Below are 26,528 nucleotides of genomic sequence, written 5' to 3'. Positions count from 1 at the left end.
TAGATTGTGCGATATGTCGTTGAGGTCACGGTTTTCGTGACGCACATCCGGCATACCGCACTACGTGGTTTCATGTGACACCTCCTAGCGACGCAGTATCGCTCACAAATCGTGAGTCGTGTACTTGTCGCTAGGTTTCATAAAATTGTTTAATTAAAATGGCGGCGGTTGATCATCATTTCCGTGGCATCACATGTTGCTCCGTGTGACACCACGGGAACGATGAACAGCAGCTTTACCTGCCTCCCGCGGCACCCGACGGCTTAATGGAAGGAAGGAGGTGGGCGGGATGTTTACATCCCGTTCATCTCTGCCCCTCCGCTTCTATTGGCCGCCTGCCATGTGACGTCGCTGTGACGCAAACATCCCGCCCACTCCAGGAAGTGGACGTTCGTCGCCCACAGCGACGTCGCATGGGAGGTAAATACGTGTGACGGGGGTTAAACGAGTTTGTGTGCCATGGGCAACTAATTGCCCGTGACGCAAAAACGACAGGGGGCGGGTACGATCGATTGTGCTATTGCACAATCTATCGTCTCGTGTAAAGCAGGCTTAAGAGAAGCGGAAAAGGGATGACACATGAATCAAAAATGAATTAAAATTGGATCTGGCACTCTTATTAAATCATTTCATTTTTTAAAAATTGGCCTTGTTTTGGACAACCCTTTACAAGAGTTCTACATCCAAATCATAATTCTGCCAGAAAGGAGCCAGACTGTTAACGCAAAAAAGCAATGTCTTTTCAGACACAGATTCAGTGATGCTACTACAATGCTCTTTCACAAGGCAAAGGGAAAAAAGGACAAAAAATAGGGAACTCACCGCAAATATTTAAGTCCAGACTCCATAGGCATAACGGTCCTCACATGAATCTGCTGCCCCAAGCAATAAAATGAAGAAAAACAGTATATTTGTAGCACCCCTGAAGCCATCAGGATGCTACAAGGTTCTGCATCCCCACAAGGATGGATGGTCTCCCCCCTTAGGGACCCAGAACCCCAGTGTAACACAAAAAACCCAGGTAATCCCAGTTTTCCTGAACAATCCCCCATATAATGGTACTTACCGTAGCTAGAGTGGGACCAATGGATGGCCGCCTACAGGTGGAGCCACTCCAGTAGACTAGTTGACCAGGTGGGAGGGGCAGACTGTTGAGAGTAGTCAGTTCAAAGTTGACAGCAGGAGTGTGAAGGTGGAAGCGAAGTGAAACCCTGACTCGGGTTAATGGTGACCTGGTACCCAGGAGAAGTGGTTGCCGGTGGAGTATGGTGGAGTACTCCCGGAACTACGCACCGACAGAGTACAGGACCCTAGGACAGGAAAGAGCTTCAAGCTGACTTGTTAACACCTGCACAGCAAGGGGACCATCAAGGACCTGCTGACCCGAATCCGAAGACTCAGTAGCAAAGGGAGAACCAGGGACAGGACCAGAGACTCCAACCCCACAGGATTCATGCTACCGTCAGGTGGACAGAAGTGGACAAACCACAGAACGGGGACCCCCAGTGTTCTATAACCCATTTACCAGAGACAAGTGCAGGGGAAGAAGGTACCAGAGAACCAGACTGGTACTGGGACGAAGGGGACCTGGAGGCGCAACTAGCTGGCCTCGAGCAACCAGTTAACATCTCAAGTGAGTAAACCATTTGCACTGAATGCCTGTCTGGACTCCCTTCTTCCGACGCTCACCGCACCATACACCTGCTGGGGTAATACCCTACTTGCGGAGGGACTACCATACTAGCTGCTAATATCACCAGCCCCAGCGGCGGCTCCCTACATTTAGCCGCAACACCTCAAGTGGCGTCACGAATAAACTTTATTCACCAATCCCTTGTAAATATCCTCATTACAAAAAGGGCGCAGTGCACAGAACCGGTTAACGGCCACCATCGTGACATTCCCAAAACATACACTGCCCAGAACCGAGTATCCCATATCCCTGGGTGCTGCATATTCCAAAAGGAAAAATGTGAGGAACTGTAGTAAAATCCTTGCAGCTTTATTTAAACATAATGAAAAACAAATGTTCGGCTGGAAAGCCCTCTCTGACGCGTTTCCAGCGCTGCTTGCGCCCTTAGCCATAGATACTAATTCCCAGCTGAACACACACATTTAAAATCATCATCTGATTTTTAGCGCTAGTATTAGTAATTTTATTTTGGCCAAACAAGTCATTGCGATTTATGTTTTTCACCCTCTGCATAGATTTATAGATATTATTCTTGGTATACCCTCTAGGGTTTAGTCTTTCAGCAAACTTTTTTGCTTTCAATTTTAAACGCCTCATCCTTTGAGCATAAGCGCTTTGTCCTTAAAAGTTCTCCATATGGGATAGCTTTTATCATGTGGTTTTGATGACTTTGATGTAATTGGTATAATTGGTAATTGGTGGAGAAAGGTTGAACTTGATTGACATATCTTATTACAACCTATATAAGTATTTAAAGAAATTGTCCACTACTTTTACAATGATGACCAATCCTTAGGATAGGTCATCAATGTCTGATTGGCCGGGTCCGACACCCAGTATCCCCGCTGAATATTCTGCTACCGCCGGCACCGAGAGCAGCTGAACGGTGGGGGTGCAGGGTGTCGGACCCTGGCTGATCAGACATTGATGACCTATCCTAAGGATAGGCCATCAATATAAAACTAGTGGACAATCTTTAGCAGTGGTTATTTGTATAAGGGTCCCAATACACGTAGCGACGTTCCAGCGATCCCGACAACGATACGACCTGGTCAGGATCACTAGTACATCGCTACATGGTCGCTAGTGAGCTGGCAAACAGGCAGATCTAATTAACGACGCAGCAATGATACGGCGATCCGTATAACGACCTCGGCGGTCGTTGGGACCCTGTCACACAGCAGCTATTCTGATGACTCAGACCTCGATAGAGGCGTAGTGTTTCCACCCAGGTGTGCCAAGGAGGTTGCTCGTCATTTTTATGGCATCAAACACAGGGATGCATGCTGCCCAGCGGGACACCAACGATCAAAAAACTATCCAGGATGTTCAGGTACGATCGGCGATATCACAGCGGGGGGAGGGGCGTTGCTGCTATGTGTCACACGTAGCGAGATCGCTAGTGAGGTCGCTGTTGCGTCACAAAACCTGTGCCGTTTCAGTGATCTCGCTAACGACATCGCTATATGTAACGGGGCCTTAAGTCTGTATTCTTAGTTACAGTATGTCTTCACTTATAGCAGGCAAAAAAAGTGCAATGTTGACAATTGGTAAAGGAACCAAAATGTGTGAAGACAATGTTTGTGCACTTGGTAAATATGTTAAAGCTAAGGTAGATGTATGAATAAAATAAGTCAATCAATGTAAATAAAATATAGAATACGAAAAAATAGTTTTTTATGTAAAGAAAGATCAAGTTAATGTTGCAATAATCTTTTGTGGTTTAATTATGCTGTAAGTATGTATCAGAGTTTGTATCTTGTAGATTCAGTGAGATGTAACCAAACAGCTCACTGTACATTAACTTTTTCTCTAAAGTCTACATTTTGTATTTATGCAGGGCCACAGTGTATTGACAGTTTCTGCTATTGATGGTGACAGGGGAATCATGGATAACATCTTCTATTACATAGAAAGTAAGTACCGTATGTAATCTGTAGCGAGCATACATAATGATTAGAGATGAGCGGACCTGGGGAAATTTGGGTTCGCCGGGTTCTGCTGGACTTTAGATAAAAGGTTGGTTCAGGACCGAACTTGACCCCAAACCCAATATAAGTCAATGGGGAGCGGAACTTCTGTGCTGTAAAATGGCTGTAAAATGGTTGTAGTAAGTGTTAGACGGCTGCAACAGGAAGGAAAATGGGTGCAATTGCAATGCAAACAATTGTGGATAGGGAATAAATAAAAAAATGATCTGGGCTCCTATTTTTGATAACCAGTACAGGGAAAACAGACAACTGCGAGTTGCAACTCTCAGCTGTCTGCGTTACCTTGGCTAGTGATCAAAAATAAAGGGGATCCCACACCATTTTTTTTTTTAAATTATTTAAACAAATCATTTTAAAAAAACAGCATGGGCTCCGCCCTATTTTTGATAGCCAGCCAAGATAAAGCAGACAGTTGGGGTATTATCAGGCTGTGAAGACCCATGGTTATTTCCCAGCCTAAAAATAGAAGCCCGCAGCTGCCTGAAAACTGGCACATCCATTTGATGCACCAATTCTGGTGCTTTTCATGGCTCCTCCCGATTTCCCTAGTGCACTGACAGACTGGGTGATGTTTTTGTTTTGGTGTTTATGTCATCTGTGAATTGACAGCTGACATCTACCCCAGGGGTTACTAATGGATAGGCATCTATCAGACATCCCCATTACTAACCCGGTAAGAATAGAGTTAAAAAACAGACAGACCCAGAATTTTTTTTAATTTGAATAAAGACTTCCCCACACGCACAAATATATCCATGAAGCTTCAACGTAATCCAATTGGGGGAATAAAGACTTCCCCACTCTACCTCATTCAACAATTTATTAATTCAAAAGAAATCCTGTAAGTTTTGACTTAATCCAAAGGAGTAATGTCCAACAACGGTCATCAGTTTCTATGAAGCTTTGTTCCGGGGACGTTCTGAGAACCAGGCTCCTTAGGCCACTGCTTATCATTGTCAGACCTGGAATTATTCACAAATTTTGATGACCAACCATGGTAAAGCAGACAGCTGAGGGTTGCAGTCCCCAACTATTTGCTTTACCTGCACTAGTTGTCAAAAATAGGCGGGAGCCCACTTAATTTTTTTTTTATTGTTCACAAAATCGTACAGGCATCTGCTGCATGCAATAAATCTTGTTGATTGGATGTGCTGCATCCTTTCAACAAACTTTATTAGCATGTGAACAGTACCTGAACTCAGGCTCGGACTTTCAGACTTTTTTTTTTTTTTAAAGTCCGTGTTTGAGTTCAAGGCCTGGAACATCGGTGTCTGGTACAAAACCCGAACTTTACCATTCAGGATTGCTCATCCCTAATAATGAAATATATTTATCAAAGACACATATTGTTATTTTTTTAAACATACTATACCAAATGTCTTTATATCTGCAGGTTCTTCTAAGCCTGATCTATTTAACATAACTCTAAATGGAGAAATTCGTGTAGCAGGAGACATAGATCGGGAAGCTCTGCTGGAAGATGGAGAACAGGTTGTACTACAGGTGGTGGTGAGTATGCCAAAAGGAAAGGTGGCACCCCAATTGTCCTTCTTGTACAATAAAACAAAACATTAATGAGAATCTTATTAAATGCATACAGAATCTACATGACATGTCAAAGTGAGATTGATTATCTACAGCAAACACTATAGTGCAAAAAAGAAAAACTATAAAACCGGCAAATTTTCAGTGACGACAGCAATAATGTTAGTATGTGTGCAAGAGAGTGTCCAGTACCCTACCGCCCCCAAATATGTCATGGCAAATCAATTTATATTAGTCAAAGATGTTGTTCTTTATGCATGTGTGTTAATGTACGGTATTTTTCTTACATGTGTTTGTATCGCTCAGGGATAGGGGGTACTCAGAACCGGGCTAATTGAGTCGCTTCTAAAGGTATCACGATGGCGTGACCCGGTCTGTGGTCCCAGGCTCCACAACAAAAGGGGAATATGTAAAGGGAGATTGTCTGTGACACCACCCGTGGGTTGCGGTGATGAGATGGTGGCACCGCCGCTGCCTCTGGGGACCGTGCCCGGGACTGATAGTGTGGGGGCAGCAAGGTGGGATCCCCTCCACGGGTAGGGGAGTTGTAGTCCCGGAGCCAAATTGGGAGTTGTGCTGGTGGCAGGGCTTGCATGGATCAGCACACTTACAGTTCGGTTGTCCTGGTAATGGATGAGGCTGCTTTCATGTGTAGGGTCAGGAAACACAGAGTCTGTTTTGTCAACCAACTTGCCAAATGGCCGGTCACCTTTGGTGGATATCTTCGGGTCCCACACCCAGATGTACAGCCAGGGCCCTCCTTTCCACACTCTCTGTCTGTCTCTTTCTTGTCTGGACTAGTCCGTTTGAATGGCCTCTGGATCGGGTCCCTCTCTCGGCACCGGCGGGCTACAACCCTGTCCCGGTCACCTCAGGATCCCCGCGACCGGATCTCCATCGCCTGTGGCCCTCACTGCAACCTAGTCCGGTAGTTCAGGGCTCCAACCCCGGCTACCACCTTCTCCCAGGGAGCTCCAAGCTTCCCCTGTCAGCGCTTCACTGACTACTGCACAACTGAACTTAACTTCTCTCTCCCCTTCCTTAGCTCCTCTCGCCCCCTCCCTTTTTCCTGGGGAGGGGTGAGTAGGGCCTGATTGGCTGGTGTACATCTGGGTGGGGATTGTGTAGCTGCCAAGGAGGATTAACTCTTTCTGTGACTACCTGGTTTTGCCATAGCGTCACATGTTTCCTCTGGGTAAGTTGGCTGGCCGCCACCAAGTGTCTCTGGGTCCCTGGTCCCTTAGTGTGAGGGAGTCTAGAGGGAGTGACAGGATGGTATAAGTTAAACTAGGGGGGGCATTTCCCAGTGCAGGAGGAGATATAGAGCAGAAGTTTCCAGGTACAAGGCAGAGAGGGAGTAGCACGGCCCCGCATTTTAACAGTGACAGCGTCGGCAGGGGGTTGCGGCCATCTGCGATTAGCGGTGATGTCACTCAGGGAAGGTGGACCATAGGAACCTTTCTGCTGTGATCGCAACTTACCTGAGTGACGTCACCAATGATCGCGGCTCATTCTCTGGCTGCAGTTACAGCATTTGGTCATGTTCCATGATCACGCTTTGTGACTTCAGATATGTAGCAGAGCTGAATCACAGTGGGACCTTGTGTGTATTACGTTGGACCTGCAGGGGTGTTTTGGGTGTTAATAAAGTGGTGAAAGAGTAAGTGTTTTGTATTATATTCCAAATATTTTTTTTTTTTTCGGTGTTTGTGTTTATTTACTTTCACTTGCAGATTAGTGATGGGAGTGTCTCATAGACCCCTTCCCACCACTATTCTAGGGCTTAGTAGCAGCTATGGGCTGTTATTAACCCCTGCTATTACCCCGATCACCACCACATCAGTGCAATCATAAAGAGCCGGTAAAGTGCTGAGATTGTTGCATCTAATGTATGTGAGAATCTCGGGCATCTACAGGTTGCTATTTTTAGGCTAGGGGGTGGCCTAATAACCATATATCTCTCCAGTCTGAGAATACCAGCCCCAGCTGTTGAGCTTTATCATGGCTTCGTATCAAAATTGGGGGGGACCACTCGCCATTTTTTACAAATATTTATTTAAATAGTTAAAAAAAAGCAGCATGTGGTTCCTCTTATTTTGATACACAGGCAGTATAAGCGCATTGCTGGGCACTGCAGCCTGTAGCCATGGACTTTCTGTGCTGGGTATCAGAATATAGGGGGACCCTACATTAATTGTTTGATTTATTTATTTTCACTGCACAATGTAGACGCACACAGCACCTGTGAGTGGAAGAGTCAGAAACGCTGTCACTCAGCGTGGGGGCGCACCTGACTGCAACCAATCACAGGCGCCAGTGGGCGGGGATAGCAGTGCATATTCAATTATCGGATCTGGAAGTGAATATGTGACCTGGAAGGTGTATACAGCCATGACATGGAGCCTTTTTGAGTACAGCGTGCGCTGCTATCTCCCTATACCTTCAACCACCAGTTTTAATTGCCGGTTTCTGGTCCCCATATGGGAACCAGAACCGGATTTAAAAAAAAAATGTAACAGGGACCCGCTGGTCCCGGTTATCTGCGAGTCCGCTCATCTCTAGTGTTAAGCCTAAGGGGGTCATTGAGGCGCAGGGTTCAATTGCAAATATAGTTATGGGCCCCATGTTTACATTCAGCCTACCTCGACTCTGTACAGAAGCCTAGTGATTTGATCAATCTTAATGTTTAAAGCATTCATTCCTTCTTTACAGGCTCAAGAAGAGAATCTAAATATCTATGGGCAGAATGCAACAGCTACAACAAATGTTATCATCCACATTCTTGACATTAATGATAATAAGCCCCAGTTTTACGACTGTGATGTTACCGACTGTGATTTCACCGCACCTCCTGTGCAAACATTTCGTGGCGAAATAGAGGAACATTCTTCTGTCCGGGTACCAGTGTCAGATCTGAACATCACTGCGCATGATCCTGACAAAGTGGGTAACCAGTACTAAGGGATTTAGTGTGAATTTAGTGTGCCTTATTAAAAGAATGATTTATCTTATCAACATCAATCTAATATGATTTTTGAAGATGTATACGTAATGTCTCTAGGCTGTCTTTGGTTTTACATCTTAGACATAGGGCTGAATTGTAATACCAGATGTATCACATAGACAAAAGTGGCACTATGAAGAAAGCAGCCATCTTTATTTAATAGTTTACATCCACTTTAGTCTAAGCATACACGGCGAGAAAAACGGAGCGTGTGGAATGCGATAAAAAAATTCAATTCCACTTACACCCATATTACTCTATGGGGCCTCTCCCATGAGGGATTTTTTTCTCAGCCCTAGTCAGACTGAGAAAACAATCGTAGCATGTTGTGGGTGGAATCCGATTAGTTTTCACTCGCACCCATACAAGTCTATGGCTGCAAGAAAAATATCGCACTGCACTTCCATTACAGCGGAGTGTAGTGCGATATACGCATCAGCTGATAATGGAGGACATAGGGAGATTACTCGCTCCCTCTCCTCCTCAGCGCCCGCCCCTCTCCTCCACAGCTGTGCTGTGATCATAGGCATGACACTCGGTTTACACTCCAGCAGAGCGGGAGCCGAGTGTCATGCGATTAGACTCGCATTAATGCCTGTGTGGCCGCAGCCTTAAAGGGAGTCTGTCACCCTAAAATGCAAATTCAGCTACTAAAAGTGAACCTGTCACCAGGTTTTTGACACCTAACCTGAGACCAGTCTTTTGAAGAGACAAAACGTGATCCAATGATGTCTCACTTACTGTGCTGCTTGCTGTAGTTTTGACTCATTTATTAGCAGGACATTAATACTGTACTAGTAAATCTGCCAAGTAGTTCGCCATATTCATGAGTGCTGTATACCCCCCTCCCCCAGGTTGGCAGTTTTCTGCCTAAGCACAGTGTATACAGAAAGCTGTCAATCAGGGGTGTCAGTAGGGTGGCACATAGTCACAGCTAAAACCGGCCACAATTAGTTTAAAATTCTAATGGATGAGTGTTTAGTTGTTACTTAGTAATATTTTGCCCCAAGCCAGCACTGTTGGGTTTTAGGATGATTTGTTAATTTTGGTGGCTTCTTGCTAAGACTTATCCTGTAAGGGTTATACTTACAGTAACACTTATGTACAGATCAATTTATATGTATATTTTGCATGGATATTTAATCTTTGGGTATTTAAATGCATGTTGATACATTGCTATAAATCTTATCTATCACGGATAGGGATTTGGGTTGCCTGTCTGGTCTGTTTTACCTAGAAATAGCTTTCATGGTACCTGTATCTTATCCCTATGTTCAGACTTTTTCTTTCTGCTATTATAGGACCAAAATGGAACATTTAACCTGTATTTGAGGGGAACGTTTGCAGAATACTTCACAGTAAACCCAAAACGGATCATAAATACCGGACTCGTTCAGATCCTGATCCAAAACTCTGCAGCTGTAGACTATGAAAAGTATAAGCAAATGGTAGTGGAGGTATGAATATTACCAGGACATACTGAATTTTTTTTTACGGATGATCATTTTTAATAATATGTGCCATGGACCTTGTAACCCTATTACACTAGAAGTCCCAGAGAGGGGTCATTTAACATTTCTACCATTGGAACCCTATGGAGCTCGAAATTTCTGGGACTTCTAGTGTTAATAGTTTTCCATGTTGTGAATGTAAGCACCGCTATCACTGGACAAATGGTTTCATAGCAAAAACATGTATTGGAGTAATAAAAAAATGGCCATCTGTGGTAAGCGTAAAGCTATCCATAGATGCTAGTTTGTTTTGCCTTTATCAGGAGCGGTTTTCCATCAGCAACAAGTGGGTGATTTAGAATATATAGGTCATTTGACTGGGTGCTGACCGACAATATTTCTGTATCACAGCACAATGTACCTTAGAGACTCATAATACATTGGTCTATATAAAGTTTGTCATTCACAACGTCGTCATTTTTTCTTTCTGATGTGTAGGTGGTAGCCAATGACACAGGATTAGTAACTGATTGTTGTTCAGTCGCTATTGTGACTATTGATCTAATAGATATAAACGATCACACTCCGGAATTCGATAAGGCAACCTATCTGCTTAAAATTTATGAGCACAGTCCTAATGGAACTATTCTTGCGGTAATTGAAGTAAGTAAATTCTAAAATACTTTTCTATTTAATGAGAACATTTAAAGGAGATATTTTTAAAATGTTATTCAAAAATAGATTCATAAATTTAAGAATTAGGCTATGTGCCTATGTAGCGTTTTTAAGGGGGCTGACAAAATGTGGGTTTTTTTCATGCATTTTTGCATTTTTTTCATGCTTTTACACATGCTTTATTTCATACTCTTTTTCTGCTTTTTTTGTCATAGCAATCGCGGGGGTTGAGGCGCTGACTCCCCTTGATTGGTGCCGGGTCTTCGGCTGATGTTGCAGCCGGGACCCAGCTCTCAATGCCCGGTGCAGTCCTTGCACCAGTCCCGGCAGTTTAACCCCGAGTCTTTCTTATGTGTGGATTTCAGCTAAGGAGTTCCAACCCTTCAAACTAAGGGATTTTGCCTGCTAGGCAAAGACCAGTTGTGTTAATGCTCTGTGTGTGCTCATTTACCTTCCCAACACCTTTCTTTGGTCCTCAGTTAGGTTGGTGGGAGGTTTCCTTTGCTTTATTATTGTCTTTTTATTCCTCCTTGTGCATGGGACTTAAGTTTCCTCACCTTGGGTCCCCATCTATCGCTGCACACTTTCTTTCTCTTGTTTAGTTGTGCATAATGGCCTACCCCTTTGGTTCTTCAGGTGGAACAAGAAACAGCTGGATGTCCTTTCAGGGAGCCAGGTCTAAATTGTGGTTTTTAGCTGTACGGATAGGGATCTTCTAGTCTGTACAGAAACCAGTAGGATGTGGGTGCAGCTGTTGTGTTGTAGACTTTTCCTGCCCTTACTCATGTTTAAGTTAAGTACGTGCATAACATTATAGCCAGCCAATTAAAGTGTGCTGGGGCGTTATTGTTTTGGCACTCGGGGATCTTTTGAGTGTGATTCTTTTTTAGGTGTCTGCTTTCCTTGGTGAAGGGTCTATCTGTCTTGCTGCATTCTATTGTCAATTGATTTTACTTTTTTACATGTATATTTGCTTGTACACTATTTGAATTTACTTTTTTAGGAACTGTAACTAGGGTTTATTTTTGGAGTAGGATTTATATTCTGAGCATACTGAAAAATCATGCTTGGGCTTATTTTCAGGGTATGTCTTATATTCAGGAAAATGGGGTGCATTGCACATTACATTAAAGAGTTCTAATAGTTACACTGTACCTGCATGACACATTTCACTGGATAGCTCTTACACCCATACAATAGCTGCTTGCTGCATTACACTACAAATGTTTGATACTGTCACGCTCCCCGGGTCCTCACCCCCGTTCCCCGGCTCACCTGCCACGCTCTCCGCTCCCCAGTCACCGGATTCCGTCCGTCCCAGGGCTCCGGGCCCCCGATCCCGGCGCCCGACAGCTTCCCTGGACCTGGCCGGCTCCCCTGCGTCCTCCTCGCAGCCTCCTTCCCTGGCTTCTGGCACCCGGGCGGCGCGCATGCGCATTAGGGCGCGCGCGCGGTCACTGACCCTTTCTTAAAGGGCCAGCGTCCATTAACAGGAAATGAGGTTGCACAGGTACAGGGTATATAAGGGGTCATTGTCCAAGGGGGCGGGGCCTGATCTTCGTGTTCCCTGAGCTAGGAGTCAGGTCTCCTGGTGTTACTGTGCTCGTACTCACCTATCTCTCTTTGTAGAGCCGTGCCTGCTTCGCCATCCAGTCTGCCGTGTCCTGATCCCCGCACGCTGTCCGTCTGCCATCTGACAGTCCGTACCATCCCGGATCCCTGCGGTGACCCGTCATCTTGCTCCAGAGGTTCCGGACCCCGCCTGATATCACCTCGGCCTCCGAACCTGAGCTACGTCACCAAGACCACCTTCTGTGACTCCGTGGTCCCTGGGACTCCTCCGCTGCCTTCACTTACACGGACTGTTCTACTGCCCATCAGTGCTTCAGCTGCCGGACTCCCTACCACCATCTCAGAGAGTTCGGTCCAGTGGATCCACCTCCTGGGTCTGCCCGACCGCCCGGCCGTGACAGTAAGATCAGGCCATGGATCCCGCTGCAGCACTATTGGCCCTGCAAGAGGAACTCCAACGCCAGCGTGAAGTCCAGACCCGCATGCTGCAATTTATGACCTCCGTGGACACCCGCCTGTACACGTTACAAGCATCCATGACGCCTGCGGCACCCAGGTCCTCCAATGGACAATCCACGGCTCCCGCACCAGTGGCAGCCTCGTCGGGTGCTTCCCAACTCCGGTTGGCTTCACCACCTCGTTATTCTGGAGATCCCAAGACCTGCAGGGGCTTCATCAACCAATGTTCCCTTCATTTCACGCAGCTGCCACATCTATTCGCCTCCGACCAAGCCAAGGTCGCCTTTATAATGTCCCACCTAGAGGGCGAGGCACTGGCGTGGATGAACCCCTTGTGGGAGAAGGAGGACCCTGTGACCAAGAACCTTCGAGAGTTCCTGCAGGCCTTTCGCAGTACCTTTGACGAGCCGGGACGCGCCTCTGCGTCTGCTTCATCACTTCTCCGCCTACGTCAAGGAACACTGACGGTGGGCCAATACGCCATCCGTTTCCGCACTTTGGCTTCTGAACTCGGGTGGAATAATGAGGCCCTGACAGCCGCCTTCTGGGAGGGACTCTCGAGTCGCATCAAAGATGAGTTGGCGGGTCGTGACTTGCCCTCCCCCCTAGATGCCCTGATTGCCCTGGCTACTCGAGTGGACATTCGTTTTCAGGAGCGCTCTAAAGAGCTGTCTCGTGAGAGACGACCGGTACGGCATTCCTCACCTCCCCAGAAGCCCTCCGCACCTCAGTCATCAACAGCTGGGATTCCCGTCCACGAGCCCATGCAGATTGACCGAGTACGACAGTCTGAACAGCGTCGAGCAGAGCGGCTCGCCAAGGGCCTCTGCTTTTACTGCGGAGAGGGCACACACCTGCTACGCGCCTGTCCAGAGAGGCCGGGAAACTCCAAAGCCTAGGGTTGGTAGGAGAGGCCACCCTAGGTGCTGGGACTCTCTCAGACCCGGTTATGTGGACTGTGCAAGTGTCAACGGGAGAGACACGGTTCACGGCTGAGGCATACCTCGATTCCGGGGCAGCAGGCAATTTCATTCAGCAGGCCACGGTGGACAAGTACCAGCTGCCTGTTACTCCACTTGACAAACCCCTCGTGATAGCCTCTGTGGATGGGAGACCCCTCTCTGATACCATCTCCTGGGTCACCAGACCGGTCGAACTACGTATCGGTGCCCTGCACACCGAGAACATCTCTCTCTACGTCCTTCCACACATGTCCCATCAAATCCTGCTGGGACTTCCCTGGTTGCGGACACACGAACCCTCAGTCAGCTGGGGTACTGGCGAAATCACCCGATGGGGCCCTTCTTGTCATGAGAAGTGTCTGAAGTCCATACCACACATCCGACGACCTCCGGTTCCAGAGAACCTACCGGAACTGCCCTCGGCCTATTGGTCCTTCGCAGACGTTTTCGACAAGAAGGAGTCTGAGGTACTTCCGCCACACCGTCCCTACGATTGCGCCATCGACCTGCTCCCAGGAACAACACCACCTCGAGGACGGATATATCCGTTGTCCCCAGCCGAAACCAGGGCCATGTCTACCTACATCACAGAGAGCCTGGCCAAGGGATTCATCCGGAGATCCTCCTCTCCTGCGGGAGCGGGCTTCTTCTTCGTTAAGAAGAAAGAGGGTGACCTACGCCCCTGCATCGACTACCGGGGTCTGAATCAGATCACCGTAAAGAACAAGTACCCTCTGCCGCTCATCCCCGAATTGTTCGACCGGCTCAGAGGAGCCCGTGTGTTCACCAAACTGGATCTTCGGGGTGCTTACAACCTAGTTCGTATCCGCTCTGGGGACGAATGGAAGACCGCGTTTAATACTCGCGATGGGCACTATGAATACTGCGTGATGCCCTTCGGCCTATGTAATGCACCAGCAGTCTTCCAAGAATTGGTGAACGACATCTTCCGGGACCTCCTCTACGTCTGTGTAGTAGTGTATCTGGATGACATCCTTATCTACTCTCCGGACCTCCAGACCCACAGAGAGAACGTCCAGCTGGTCCTACAACGACTGAGAGAGAATCGTCTATACGCCAAATATGAGAAGTGTGTCTTTGAGCAGTCTTCTCTCCCTTTCCTGGGATACATCATCTCGGGTACTGGACTGCAAATGGATCCTAAGAAGGTGTCCTCCATACTCAACTGGCCTCCCCCTTCTGGACTAAAGGCAATCCAACGGTTCCTGGGATTTGCCAACTACTACCGCCAGTTCATCCCTCACTTCTCTGCCCTGACTGCTCCTCTCTCCGCTTTGACCAAAAAGGAGGCTAATCCAAAGGACTGGTCACCTGCGGCCGACGCCGCGTTTTGCTCACTGAAGCGAGCATTTGCCTCCGCTCCTGTACTCCACCGTCCGGAGTTAAACCGCCAGTTCACCTTGGAGGTGGATGCCTCCTCCTCGGGAGCCGGAGCAGTGCTCATGCAAAAGTCCTCCTCCGGGAAGATGGTTACATGCGGTTTCTTCTCCAAGAGCTTCTCTGCACCTGAACGTAATTACACCATCGGTGACCGAGAACTATTGGCGGTCAAACTGGCTCTGGAGGAATGGCGCTACCTCCTGGAAGGAGCAGTGTACCCCGTGATTATCTACACGGACCACAAGAACCTGGAATATCTACGGTCCGCTCAGCGACTGAACCCACGGCAAGCCAGGTGGTCCTTATTCTTTGCCAGGTTCGACTTCCAGCTCCATTTCCGACCCGCAGACAAGAATGTACGTGCGGATGCCTTGTCTAGGTCTTTCATGCCCATGGAGCAGGAGGAAGAGACTACCCAGCCTATCATCCCTCCTAGCAAGATTATTCCGGTGGCCCCTGTCACCCTGGCCCAGATACCGCCCGGAAAGACCTATGTCTCTGAGACTGACAGGCAAAAGGTGTTACACTGGGGTCATGCCTCGAAAACAGCCGGTCATGCAGGCCAGAAGAGAACATGGGGTGCGATTGTACGCCATTATTGGTGGCCATCCCTTCGCACGGACGTCGCTGCTTTTGTCTCTGCCTGCTCCTCTTGTGCCAGGAACAAGACGCCCAAACACCTGCCCTATGGCCGTCTTCTGCCTCTGCCGATACCCACAATTCCGTGGCAACACATAGCGATGGATTTTATTACGGACTTGCCATTATCCTCTGGACACACAGCCATATGGGTCGTGGTGGACCGGTTCTCCAAAATGGCTCACTTCGTCCCTATGGCTGGACTGCCCTCTGCTCAGGAACTCGCGGAAGCCTATATCCATCACATCTTCCGCTTGCATGGTTTCCCATCCCACATCGTGTCCGACCGAGGAACTCAGTTTACCTCCCGCTTCTGGAGGGCGCTCTGCAAACATCTGGGTGTGACTCTGGACTTTTCTTCTGCTTACCATCCTCAGTCTAATGGCCAAGTGGAGAGGGTCAATCAAATCTTGACCTCCTTCTTACGTCACTACGTCAACGCCCATCACGACGACTGGTCCACGCTTCTACCTTGGGCTGAATTCTCACATAACCACCACATCAGTGAGTCGTCCTCCAAATCTCCCTTCCATGTAGTTTACGGACTTCAACCCTCCGTCCCGTTGCCTATATCCCCTTCATCGGATGTTCCGGCTGCTGATTCTGCAGTTCGTGACTTTGCTACCATTTGGGACTCTGTCAAAGCGTCCCTTGGGCGCGCTTCCCAGCGGATGAAGAAACACGCTGACAAGAGACGTCTGGATCCTCCGTGTTTCTCTCCTGGTGACCTGGTCTGGCTTGCTTCCCAGTACATCCGATTGAAGATACCTTCCTACAAGCTGGGTCCTCGCTACATCGGGCCGTTTAAGGTCCTCAGCAAGATCAATGAGGTATCCTACAAGCTACAGCTCCCGGCCACGATGAGGATACCCAACTCCTTCCACGTCTCTCTGCTCAAGCCGGTTGTCCTTGGTCCCTTCTCCGCTGCTGCCAGTCCGGCCCCTCCTCCTATTGCCGATGATGACATCTATGCGGTAAGGGATATCGTGGCCATGAAGACCGTACGAGGTCGACAGTTCTTCCTGGTGGACTGGGAAGGGTATGGTCCTGAGGATAGGTCTTGGGAGCCCAGGGAGAACGTGGGCACTCCTCTTATCCGTGCCTTCATGTCCCGGTTGCGGGGAGGGGGGCGTGGGGGGGGGGGTACTGTCACGCTCCCCGGGTCCTCACCCCCGTTCCCCGGCTCACCTGCCACGCTCTCCGCTCCCCAGTCACCGGATTCCGTCCGTCCCAGGGCTCCGGGCCCCCGATCCCGGCGCCCGACAGCTTCCCTGGACCTGGCCGGCTCCCCTGCGTCCTCCTCGCAGCCTCCTTCCCTGGCTTCTGGCACCCGGGCGGCGCGCATGCGCATTAGGGCGCGCGCGCGGTCACTGACCCTTTCTTAAAGGGCCAGCGTCCATTAACAGGAAATGAGGTTGCACAGGTACAGGGTATATAAGGGGTCATTGTCCAAGGGGGCGGGGCCTGATCTTCGTGTTCCCTGAGCTAGGAGTCAGGTCTCCTGGTGTTACTGTGCTCGTACTCACCTATCTCTCTTTGTAGAGCCGTGCCTGCTTCGCCATCCAGTCTGCCGTGTCCTGATCCCCGCACGCTGTCCGTCTGCCATCTGACAGTCCGTACCATCCCGGATCCCTGCGGTGACCCGTCATCTTGCTCCAGAGGTTCCGGACCCCGCCTGATATCACCTCGGCCTCCGAACCTGAGCTACGTCACCAAGACCACCTTCTGTGACTCCGTGGTCCCTGGGACTCCTCCGCTGCCTTCACTTACACGGACTGTTCTACTGCCCATCAGTGCTTCAGCTGCCGGACTCCCTACCACCATCTCAGAGAGTTCGGTCCAGTGGATCCACCTCCTGGGTCTGCCCGACCGCCCGGCCGTGACAGATACATATACTGCAGCTGCTGGGCTCATTACATTTGAGAGCGCTGATACATATTCTGCAGCTGCTGGGCACATTACACATGAGAGCTCTGATCAGGGCTGCCACTAGGAATTTCAGGGCCCCATACTGGAAAAAAGTTTTGGGCCCCCTTGAGACTCCGCCCAGGCTCCACCCCAGCTCCGCCTTCACCCCTCAAACCTTCTACAGTCCTATCGCCACTCTTGGAAAAATTTGTATATATATAAACAGTATATATATATATATATATATATATATATATATATATATAATACATATATATATATGAACAAACACACACACACAGTCATGGCTAAAAGTGTTGGCACCCTTGAAGTTGCTCCAGAAAATGAAGTATTTCCTTCAGAAAATTAATAATACACCCTCTACACCACCCCTCCCCATAATTTCTCTCCCACATTTCCCCATGTATAATATTTTCCCACACACTGCTTTTCTCTCTCCATACACACTGCTCCTTTGTATAATATTCTCCCACACACACTGCTTCTCTGTATAATACCGCCCACACGCTGCTCCTCTGTATAATATCTCTCCACACACTGCTCCTCTGTATATCTCTACAAAACACTGCCCCATGTATAATATACCTCCCACACACTGCCCCTCTGTATAATATCTCTCCCACACACACTGCTTCTTTGTATAATATCTCTTCCACACACACTGACCCTCTGTATATATCTAACACACACACTGCTCTTCTGTATTTCTCTACCAATCACACTGCTCCTCTGTATAATATACCCCCCACACACTGATCCTCTCTATAACATCCCCCCACACACTGCTCCACTGTAATATATTGCCACACACACTGCTCCTGTGTATATCTCTACCACACAGACTGCCCCTCTGTATAATATCTCTCCACACACACTGCTCTTCTGTATATCTCTCCAGTCCACACACTGCTTCTCTGTATAATATACCCCCACACACTGCTCCTCTGTATAACATCCCTCACACACTCACTACTTCTCTGTATAATATCCCCCTACACACCCTGCTCCTCTGTATAATATCCCCCCACACACTCTGCTCCTCTGTATAATATATCACCACACACTGCTCCTCTGTATATCTCTACCACACACACTGCCCCTCTGTATAATATCTTTACACACACACTACTCATCTGTATACTATCCCCCACACACTGCTCTTCTGTGTAATATTTCACCACACACTGCTAGTCTGAAGAAAATCCCGACACACACTGCACCTTTGTATGTCTCTACCATACACACACTGCTCCTCTGTATAACATATCCCTACACACACTGCTCCTCTGTATAACATCCCCCACACAAACTGCTCCTCTGTATAATATCTTTCCACACACACTGCTCCTCTGTATAATATCCCTCCACACACTGCTCCTCTGTATATCTCTACCACACACTGATCCTCTGTATAATATCCCCCATACACACTGCTCCTCTGTATAATATCCCTCCACAACACTGCTCCACTGTATATCTCTACCACACATACTGCTCCTCTGTATAACATACCCCCACACACTGCTCCTCTGTATAACATCCGCCCACACAAACTGCTGCTCTGTATAATATCTCTCCACACACACTGCTCCTCTATATACTATCCCCCACACACATTGCTCCTTTGTATAATATCCCCCCACACACTGCTCTTATGTATATCTCTACCACACACACTGCTCTTCTGTATAATATACCCACACACACTGATCCTCTGTATAACATCCTCCCACACACTGCTCCTCTGTATATCTCTACCACACACTAATCCACTGTATGTCCCCCACTCACACTGCTCCTCTGTATAATATCCCCCCACACATACTGCCTCATTGTATATTATACCCCACACACACAGTTCTCCTCTGTATAATATACCCTCACACACTGCTCCTCTTTATAATATCCCTCCACACACTGCTTCTTTGTATATCTCTACCAAACACACTGCTCCTCTGTATAATATACCCCCACACTGCTCCTCTGTATAACATCCCCCACACACACTGCTCCTCTGTATAATATCCCCACACACACTGCCTCTCTGTATAATATACCCCCCCACACACTGCTCCTCTGTATAATATCCCCCCAGAAAATGAAGTATTCCCTCTGAAAATTAATTATACACCCCCTACACTGCCGCTCGCCAAAATATCTCTCCCACACTGCCCCATGTATAATATACCCCCACACACTGCTTCTCTGTATAACATCCCTCCACACACACTGCTCCTCTATATAATATCCCCACACACACTGCTCCTCTGTATAATATCCCACCACACACTACCCCTCTGTATACTATCCCCCACACAAGCTGCCGCTCTTTATATATATCCTCCCTCACACACTGCCCATCTGTATATCACCACACACACACACACACACACACACACACACACTGTCCCTCTGTGTATAATATCCTCCTGGTATATATGTCCCTCTCCTCGGCCCAGCCTGGTATATATGTCCCCATCCTGGTTTAAATGCAGCCTTCCTAGGATGTATATCGTCCTCCTGGTATATATGTCCCCATCCTGGGCTTCTCTTGGTATATATGTCCATATTAGGATTTATTTGTCCTGGTATATATATCCCCTTCTGTGCTCTGTCTCTGAACCTTCCTGGTATATATGTCATGACGCGCCTGTACCCTGCTCTGCTTCACTCACTTTGCCTGCAGCACACATGGCTAATTTGCAACACCCGTGAAGGGCTTCGCCTGCAACTTAGCAATGTGTTGTAGTGGCAGAAGCGACACTGCTGGGCCCCTCTGCTGTGGCTGTGCCTGGGGCCCGGTGAAGAAGGGGTCCGGGGCTTAACACAGTTAAGTAATTACACCGGGCCCCCTACACGAGTCATGGCTGTAATGCCGTGATGGCAATCCTGGCTCTGATACATGTAGCTGCATGGTGCATTTCATTGAAGAGCTGTCATACACATACTGCAGCTGCGTGTCACATTAAACTGGAGAGTTCTGATGCACACATACTACAACTGTAAAGCGCTCATCACCTGAGGGATCATACGTGATTATGGTTGCTAAACCACAAAAATTGATTCAGTAAGTATATTGAAAAATTGTATATCTTGTGAATGATTTTATTTGTGAAAACCATAATAGACTTTTGAAATAATCCATATTTATTCTATAAAAGATTACCACAGACTATACTGTATGATTACCTATATGCTTTTATTTTACAGGCAACTGACCCTGATTCTGGAATTTTTGGATTGATTACTTACTCTTTATTGCCAGATTCCATGTAAGTATATAAATGTATAGAAACATTTGTAAAAGGAATAAAGATGAGCAAATTGATTTAGCAAAAATTGAGTTCAGTACAATTTTTCAAAGTTTGCAAGTCTAAATAACTGTCAATTTTATGGGACATATTAACTAAAATGGCCACTAAAATGGTACACATAGCACATGAAAGAAAAGAAGGGTCAAGTGACCTCGGGGAAGACTAGTGGGCTTCCTTATAATGCTTTCTGTAGGCACCTAGTAAACTGAATCCTCCTCCAAAATTCGCCATAAACCATAATGCTGTAAAGCCTGCTTTGGAGATTTCATAGTACTCTATTAAATTATATCTTTAGTGACCACAATATAATACAATTCCACTTGTCCTTCAGTAAGGTGCCTTGGAGGGGGGTTACAAAAACGCTGAATTTCAGGAAAGCAAAGTTTGATCAGCTTAGAGAAGACCTTCGCCAAATTGATTGGGACAATGTCCTCAAAAATGGGAGCACAGAAAATAAGTGGGAAATTTTTAAATCGGTATTAAACACCCACTGCGAGCGAGCCATACCATACGGAAATAAAAGGGCTAGGAACAGGAGAAAACCAATGTGGCTAAATAAGGATGTAAAAGGGGCAATGAATAATAAGAAAAAGGCATTTAAAAAGCTAAAACAAGAAGGCAGCGAAGAAGCATTAAAAATATATAGAGAAAAAAATAAAATGTGTAAAAAACAAATACATTTAGCAAAAGTAGAAACTGAGAGACTCATTGCTAAGGAAAGCAAAACAAATCCCAAACTATTCTTTAATTATATAAACAGAAAAAAGATTAAAATTGATGGTGTTGGCCCTTTAAAGAATAATGAGGGTAAAATCATAGAAAGCGATGTGGGAAAAGCAAATGTTTTAAATACTTTTTTCTCAACTGTGTTCACACAGGAAAAGCATATGCCACGGGAAATGCAGAGTGATCATGTAAACGCTTCATTAAGTATGACCTGCCTAACCCAGGAAGAAGTGCAGAACCGACTTAGTAATATTAAAATTGACAAATCACCAGGCCCTGATGGCATTCACCCTTGGGTATTAAGGGAGTTAAGTAGTGTGATAGACAGGCCTCTATTCCTTATATTTAAAGACTCTATAGAAACTGGGTCTGTTCCACTGGATTGGTGGCTAGCAAATGTGGTACCAATATTCAAAAAAGGGTGTAAAAGGGAACCTGGAAACTATAGGCCGGTAAGCTTAACATCTGTTGTGGGTAAAATGTTTGAAGGGTTTTTAAGGGATACTATTATGGAATGTCTCAATGTTAATAATTGTTTAACTCCATATCAACATGGATTTATGAAGGATCGCTCCTGTCAAACTAACCTGATCAGCTTCTATGAGGATGTAAGCTCTCACATGGACCGAGGAGAATCATTGGATGTCATTTATCTCGACTTCGGTAAAGCATTTGACACTGTCCCACATAAAAGACTGCTAAGTAAAATGAGAAAGCTTGGGCTCGGGGAAAATGTGTGTAGATGGGTAGGTAGCTGGCTTAGTGGTAGAAAACAAAGAGTGGTTATTAATGGCGTATACTCAGATTGGGCCAGGGTTACTAGTGGGGTGCCACAGGGGTCTGTATTGGGCCCCCTACTATTTAATATATTTATTAATGATCTGGTGGATGGTTTACAGAGTAAAATATCACTATTTGCAGATGATACAAAACTATCTTAGGCCCCCTTCACACGTCCGTGATACACGTGCGTGTTTGGTCCGTTTCCGTATATACCGGAGACACGGCCAAACGTGCACCAATGTTAATCTATGATTGTGGTCACACGTGCGTTATTTCATTATGTCCGTGTGTGCGTGTCCGTGATCCGTATGTGTTTGCGTTTTGCACGGATGCATGTCCGTTATCTGCACGGAGCACGCACACGTGGACACAATGAAAGTCTATGGGTATGTGCACACACGTTAGTAAACACGTATGCATCTACCTATAGTCCGTGTCCGTTTGGTGTTTTTATTTCTAGTGATGTCGGCTATTCTTTCTATTTCTGTGTATGTCAGTCAATCTCCCTGAGTCCGTCGGTCGGTCTCTCTGTCGGTCTCTCTGTCCCTCTCTCACAGTCTGTCGGTCAGTTTCCCCCCCTCTCTCATACTTACCGTTCCCCGATCACCGGCGCGGCGCTGCACGGCATTCACACTGCTGCGGCGGCTTTTACTATTTTGAAAAAGCCGGCCGCTCATTAACCAATCTCCTATTCCCTGCTCTCCCCGCCCACCGGCGCCTATGATTGGTTGCAGTGAGACACGCCCCCACACTGAGTGACAGGTGCCTCACTGCACCCAATCACAGCAGCCGGTGGGCGTGTCTATACTGTGCAGTAAAATAAATAAATAAATAATTAAAAAAAAACGGCGTGCGGTCCCCCCCAATTTTAATGCCAGCCAGATAAAGCCATACGGCTGAAGGCTGGTATTCTCAGGATGGGGAGCTCCACGTTATGGGGAGCCCCCCACCCTAACAATATCAGTCAGCAGCCGCCCAGAATAGCCGCATACATTAGATGCGACAGTTCTGGGGCTGTACCCGGCTCTTCCCGATTTGCCCTGGTGCTTTGGCAAATCGGGGTAATAAGGAGTTAATGGCAGCCCATAGCTGCCACTAAAGCCTAGATTAATCATGTCAGGCGTCTCCCCGAGATTCCTTTCATGATTAATCTGTAAATTACAGTAAATAAACACACACACCAGAAAAAATCATTTATTAGAAATAAAAAACACACACATATACCCTGGTTCAACAATTTAATCAGCCCGAAAAAGCCCTCCATGTCCGGCGTCATCCAGGATGGTCCAGCGTCGCATCCAGCTCTGCTGCATGGAGGTGACAGGAGCTGCAGAAGACACCGCCGCTCCCGACAGCTCCACGCGGCAAATGAAGACAGCCGCGCGATCAGCTGAGCTGTCACTGAGGTTACCCGCTGTTACTGGATCCAGTGACAGCGGGTAACCTCAGTGACAGCTCAGCTGATCGCGCTTCTCACCTCAGTTGCTGCGTTCCAAAGATCTCTCTACACATAGGCCTACGACTGGAACACGGGGCATCCGCTACGTCTTGAGGAAAGAAGGTTTAATCATAATCACAGACGAGGATTCTTTACTGTACGAACAGTGAGACTATGGAACTCTCTGCCGCATGATGTTGTAAATAGTGATTCACTACTAACATTGAAGCAGAGCCTGGACGCTCTTCTTGAAAAATATAATATTACCAGTTATGTATATTAGATTTTATGACAGGGTATTGATCCAGGGAACTAGTCTGATTGCCGTATGTGGAGTCAGGAAGGAATTTTTTTCCCCATTGGAGCTTATTTGACACATTGGTTTTTTTTTGCCTTCCTCTGGATCAACATGTTAGGCTACGGGTTGAACTAGATAAACTTAGAGTCTCCCTTCAACCTTAAAAACTATGAAATTATGAAACTATGAAACACATCCTTACTAATGTCCAAATTACCTCAACCTTTATGGATAAGGCAAAACGGATGGTAACTGATGCAAACACCAAAAGCCTGCTTGATAGCACATTGCAGTATGACATTTTTTTACTTTACTAAAACAATAAAAAACGGTCTAAAAATTATCCTTTTTTGGGAACAGATTTTGACTTCAGGATTGTAGCATTTCTACTTCTTGAGTCAAAAATATGTGGTGCCTCTCCTAACACTATTCAGCTATTCACTATTCAACTATTTATTCCCACAAAAACTGGGGATACATATTTCGGCACTCAAACTACACAAAATATGTGTTAAAAAACAAAGATACTTTTTTCAATCCATATTATGTTCATATTTATGACATTTTAAGTAAGCTGCTTTTTAAAGCACGCGAATCACCAGGATTTTCATATGTAACCTAAAGCCAGTTCTGTACTGTCACTATCAGGCTGATTCTATACATACCTGTAGTGGTCAGCTCGGATGTATTGATTTTGAAATGCAAGAAAGTAAAGTTTTTAAAATGAACAGCTCGTTGAGTGACAGCAGCTGAGGGTCAGCTAATAGCTGGGGGGTATTCATAGTTATCCCCTCCCCCTGTTACTTATGCTAATTCTATTATACAATCGTTTTAGTTTGTGACAGGACCTGTGCTGATGTCATACCCATGTGACCAGAAGGGGCGGGGCCTCAGCCAAAATAGCTGATACCAGGAAGCAACATTTTTCTGTTGGCTGAGGCACCGCCCCTTCTGGTCACATGGGCATGACATCAGCACAGGTCCTTCTAGTCACAAACTAGCACCCGTGTGTCCTCCTCTGTCCTTGATGACAGCAATTCAGGCATATCCTCACCATGTGTAAGTGAACTATATAATTTCTAATAGAGATGTTTCTCCTATAAATATTGAGCACTTGTTGCAGGCTTGCTTTCCCATAATTGGATCTAAAACATTGTAATGTGGCGTCCTGGACAAGCCAGGGGCCACAGGTAACAACACACACACACACCCACCCCCAGCAGTTCACAGCAGACATCCCCAGTGAAACTTGATTCCTTTCCTCGGGCTCAGACAGACACACCAGGTGGGCGGAGTCAGGAGATGGAGACACCCACCCAGGAGTTTAGCTGGCCTGAGGCAGGAAACAAGCCCAGTCAAGTCCAGGCGGAGAAGGAGAGAGGAGGTCTGCAGAGAGGCAGACGCAGACTGGGGCCTAGGTTGGAGCCTAGGGCCCCCGTGTAGAGAGTGAGGCAGACGGTAGTGGCCGTCTGCAGGGAGCCGGGCAGACAGTTGGTGGAACCGTAGGTAGCCGGGGCTGGGCGGTGGCCCACCGGTACTGAATCGGGGAGCCAGCTGGAAACCGGAGCGCAGGAGGAGCGTACGGAAGGTGCAGGAAAGGACTTACACTACCAACCTGGGGTCAGGGGAAAAACACCGCAGCCGCCTGTGCGACCCGTCCATCCAGCCGTTTGTTTCAGCAGAGACTCTGTGTGTATCATTGGGCTGAGTGAGTACCACCGTGCCGTGCGGCACAGCGCTGCCCCTGCGACCCTGCACCTCTCCAGGCCCCGTAACCCGCCTGCCATCCATCCCTACCCCATCACCGGGCCTCGGGACAACCAACCCCCTACCCACGGAGGGGAGAACTAACATCAAAGCTGCTCCCTGTCACCGCTTCCGGGATCCCCGTCCAGAGCAGCGGTGGTGTCACCAAAATCACCACAACCGTGGGTGGCGTCACGGACAATCTCCCTTACCTAATCCCCTTTTTACTGTGGAGCCTGGGATCACAGACCGGGTCACTCCACCGTGATACCCACAGAAGTGACCCCGTGGCCCGGATCTGAGTACCCCTGGTCCCCGGGCGACACATTAGCATATAGTGATAAATATAGATGTGCATTTTAACGCATACAGGTTCATATACCTTATTTGAACATCTATATTGACCTTTTTTGTGCTGTCATTAACACATGGGGACACTTCTTTTTTGGAGCCTTCCATTCATACCATGCATTTATGATGATATATTTTTAACTTTTGTCTTTTTCTATTACACTTAATAAAATGTTGATAATTTTATGAATATGTACACTCCATGTGTGTTCTTTTACACATCTTTTTAATACTAAGTTAAAGAGTATATTCAATTATCTGTCCATCATATAGAAGGGGGAGCATCACATAGGTTGAATACAGCAGCTGATAATCAGCTAATAGCTGGGGGGGTATTCATAGTTATCCCCTCACCCTGTTACTTATGCTAATTCTATTATACAATTGTTTTAGTTTGTGACAGGACCTGTGCTGATGTCATACCCATGTGACCAGAAGGGGTGGGGCCTAAGCCAACATAGCTGATACCAGGAAGCAACATTTTTCTGTTGGCTGAGGCCCCGCCCCTTCTGGTCACATGGGCATGACATCAGCACAGGTCCTGTTAGTCA

General features: G+C 47.1%; 1 protein-coding gene across 1 annotated transcript in view; it reads left to right on the top strand.

Moving 5' to 3' along the window:
• The window catches only part of CDHR2 (cadherin related family member 2), a 195,614-nt gene that overhangs the window by 89,139 nt on the left and 79,947 nt on the right, over nt 1–26,528 (top strand). The window contains exons 10-15 of the mRNA XM_075344655.1: nt 3,534–3,609; nt 5,078–5,193; nt 7,942–8,172; nt 9,535–9,690; nt 10,183–10,347; nt 20,532–20,593. Of these exons, the coding sequence (XP_075200770.1) occupies nt 3,534–3,609; nt 5,078–5,193; nt 7,942–8,172; nt 9,535–9,690; nt 10,183–10,347; nt 20,532–20,593 (806 nt within the window). The remainder of the gene's footprint in view (nt 1–3,533; nt 3,610–5,077; nt 5,194–7,941; nt 8,173–9,534; nt 9,691–10,182; nt 10,348–20,531; nt 20,594–26,528) is intronic.

This window comes from Anomaloglossus baeobatrachus, chromosome 4 (assembly GCF_048569485.1).
Source record: "Anomaloglossus baeobatrachus isolate aAnoBae1 chromosome 4, aAnoBae1.hap1, whole genome shotgun sequence".
Classification (NCBI taxonomy): Eukaryota; Metazoa; Chordata; class Amphibia; order Anura; family Aromobatidae; genus Anomaloglossus; species Anomaloglossus baeobatrachus.
This window is presented reverse-complemented; position numbering and strand designations above follow the sequence as displayed.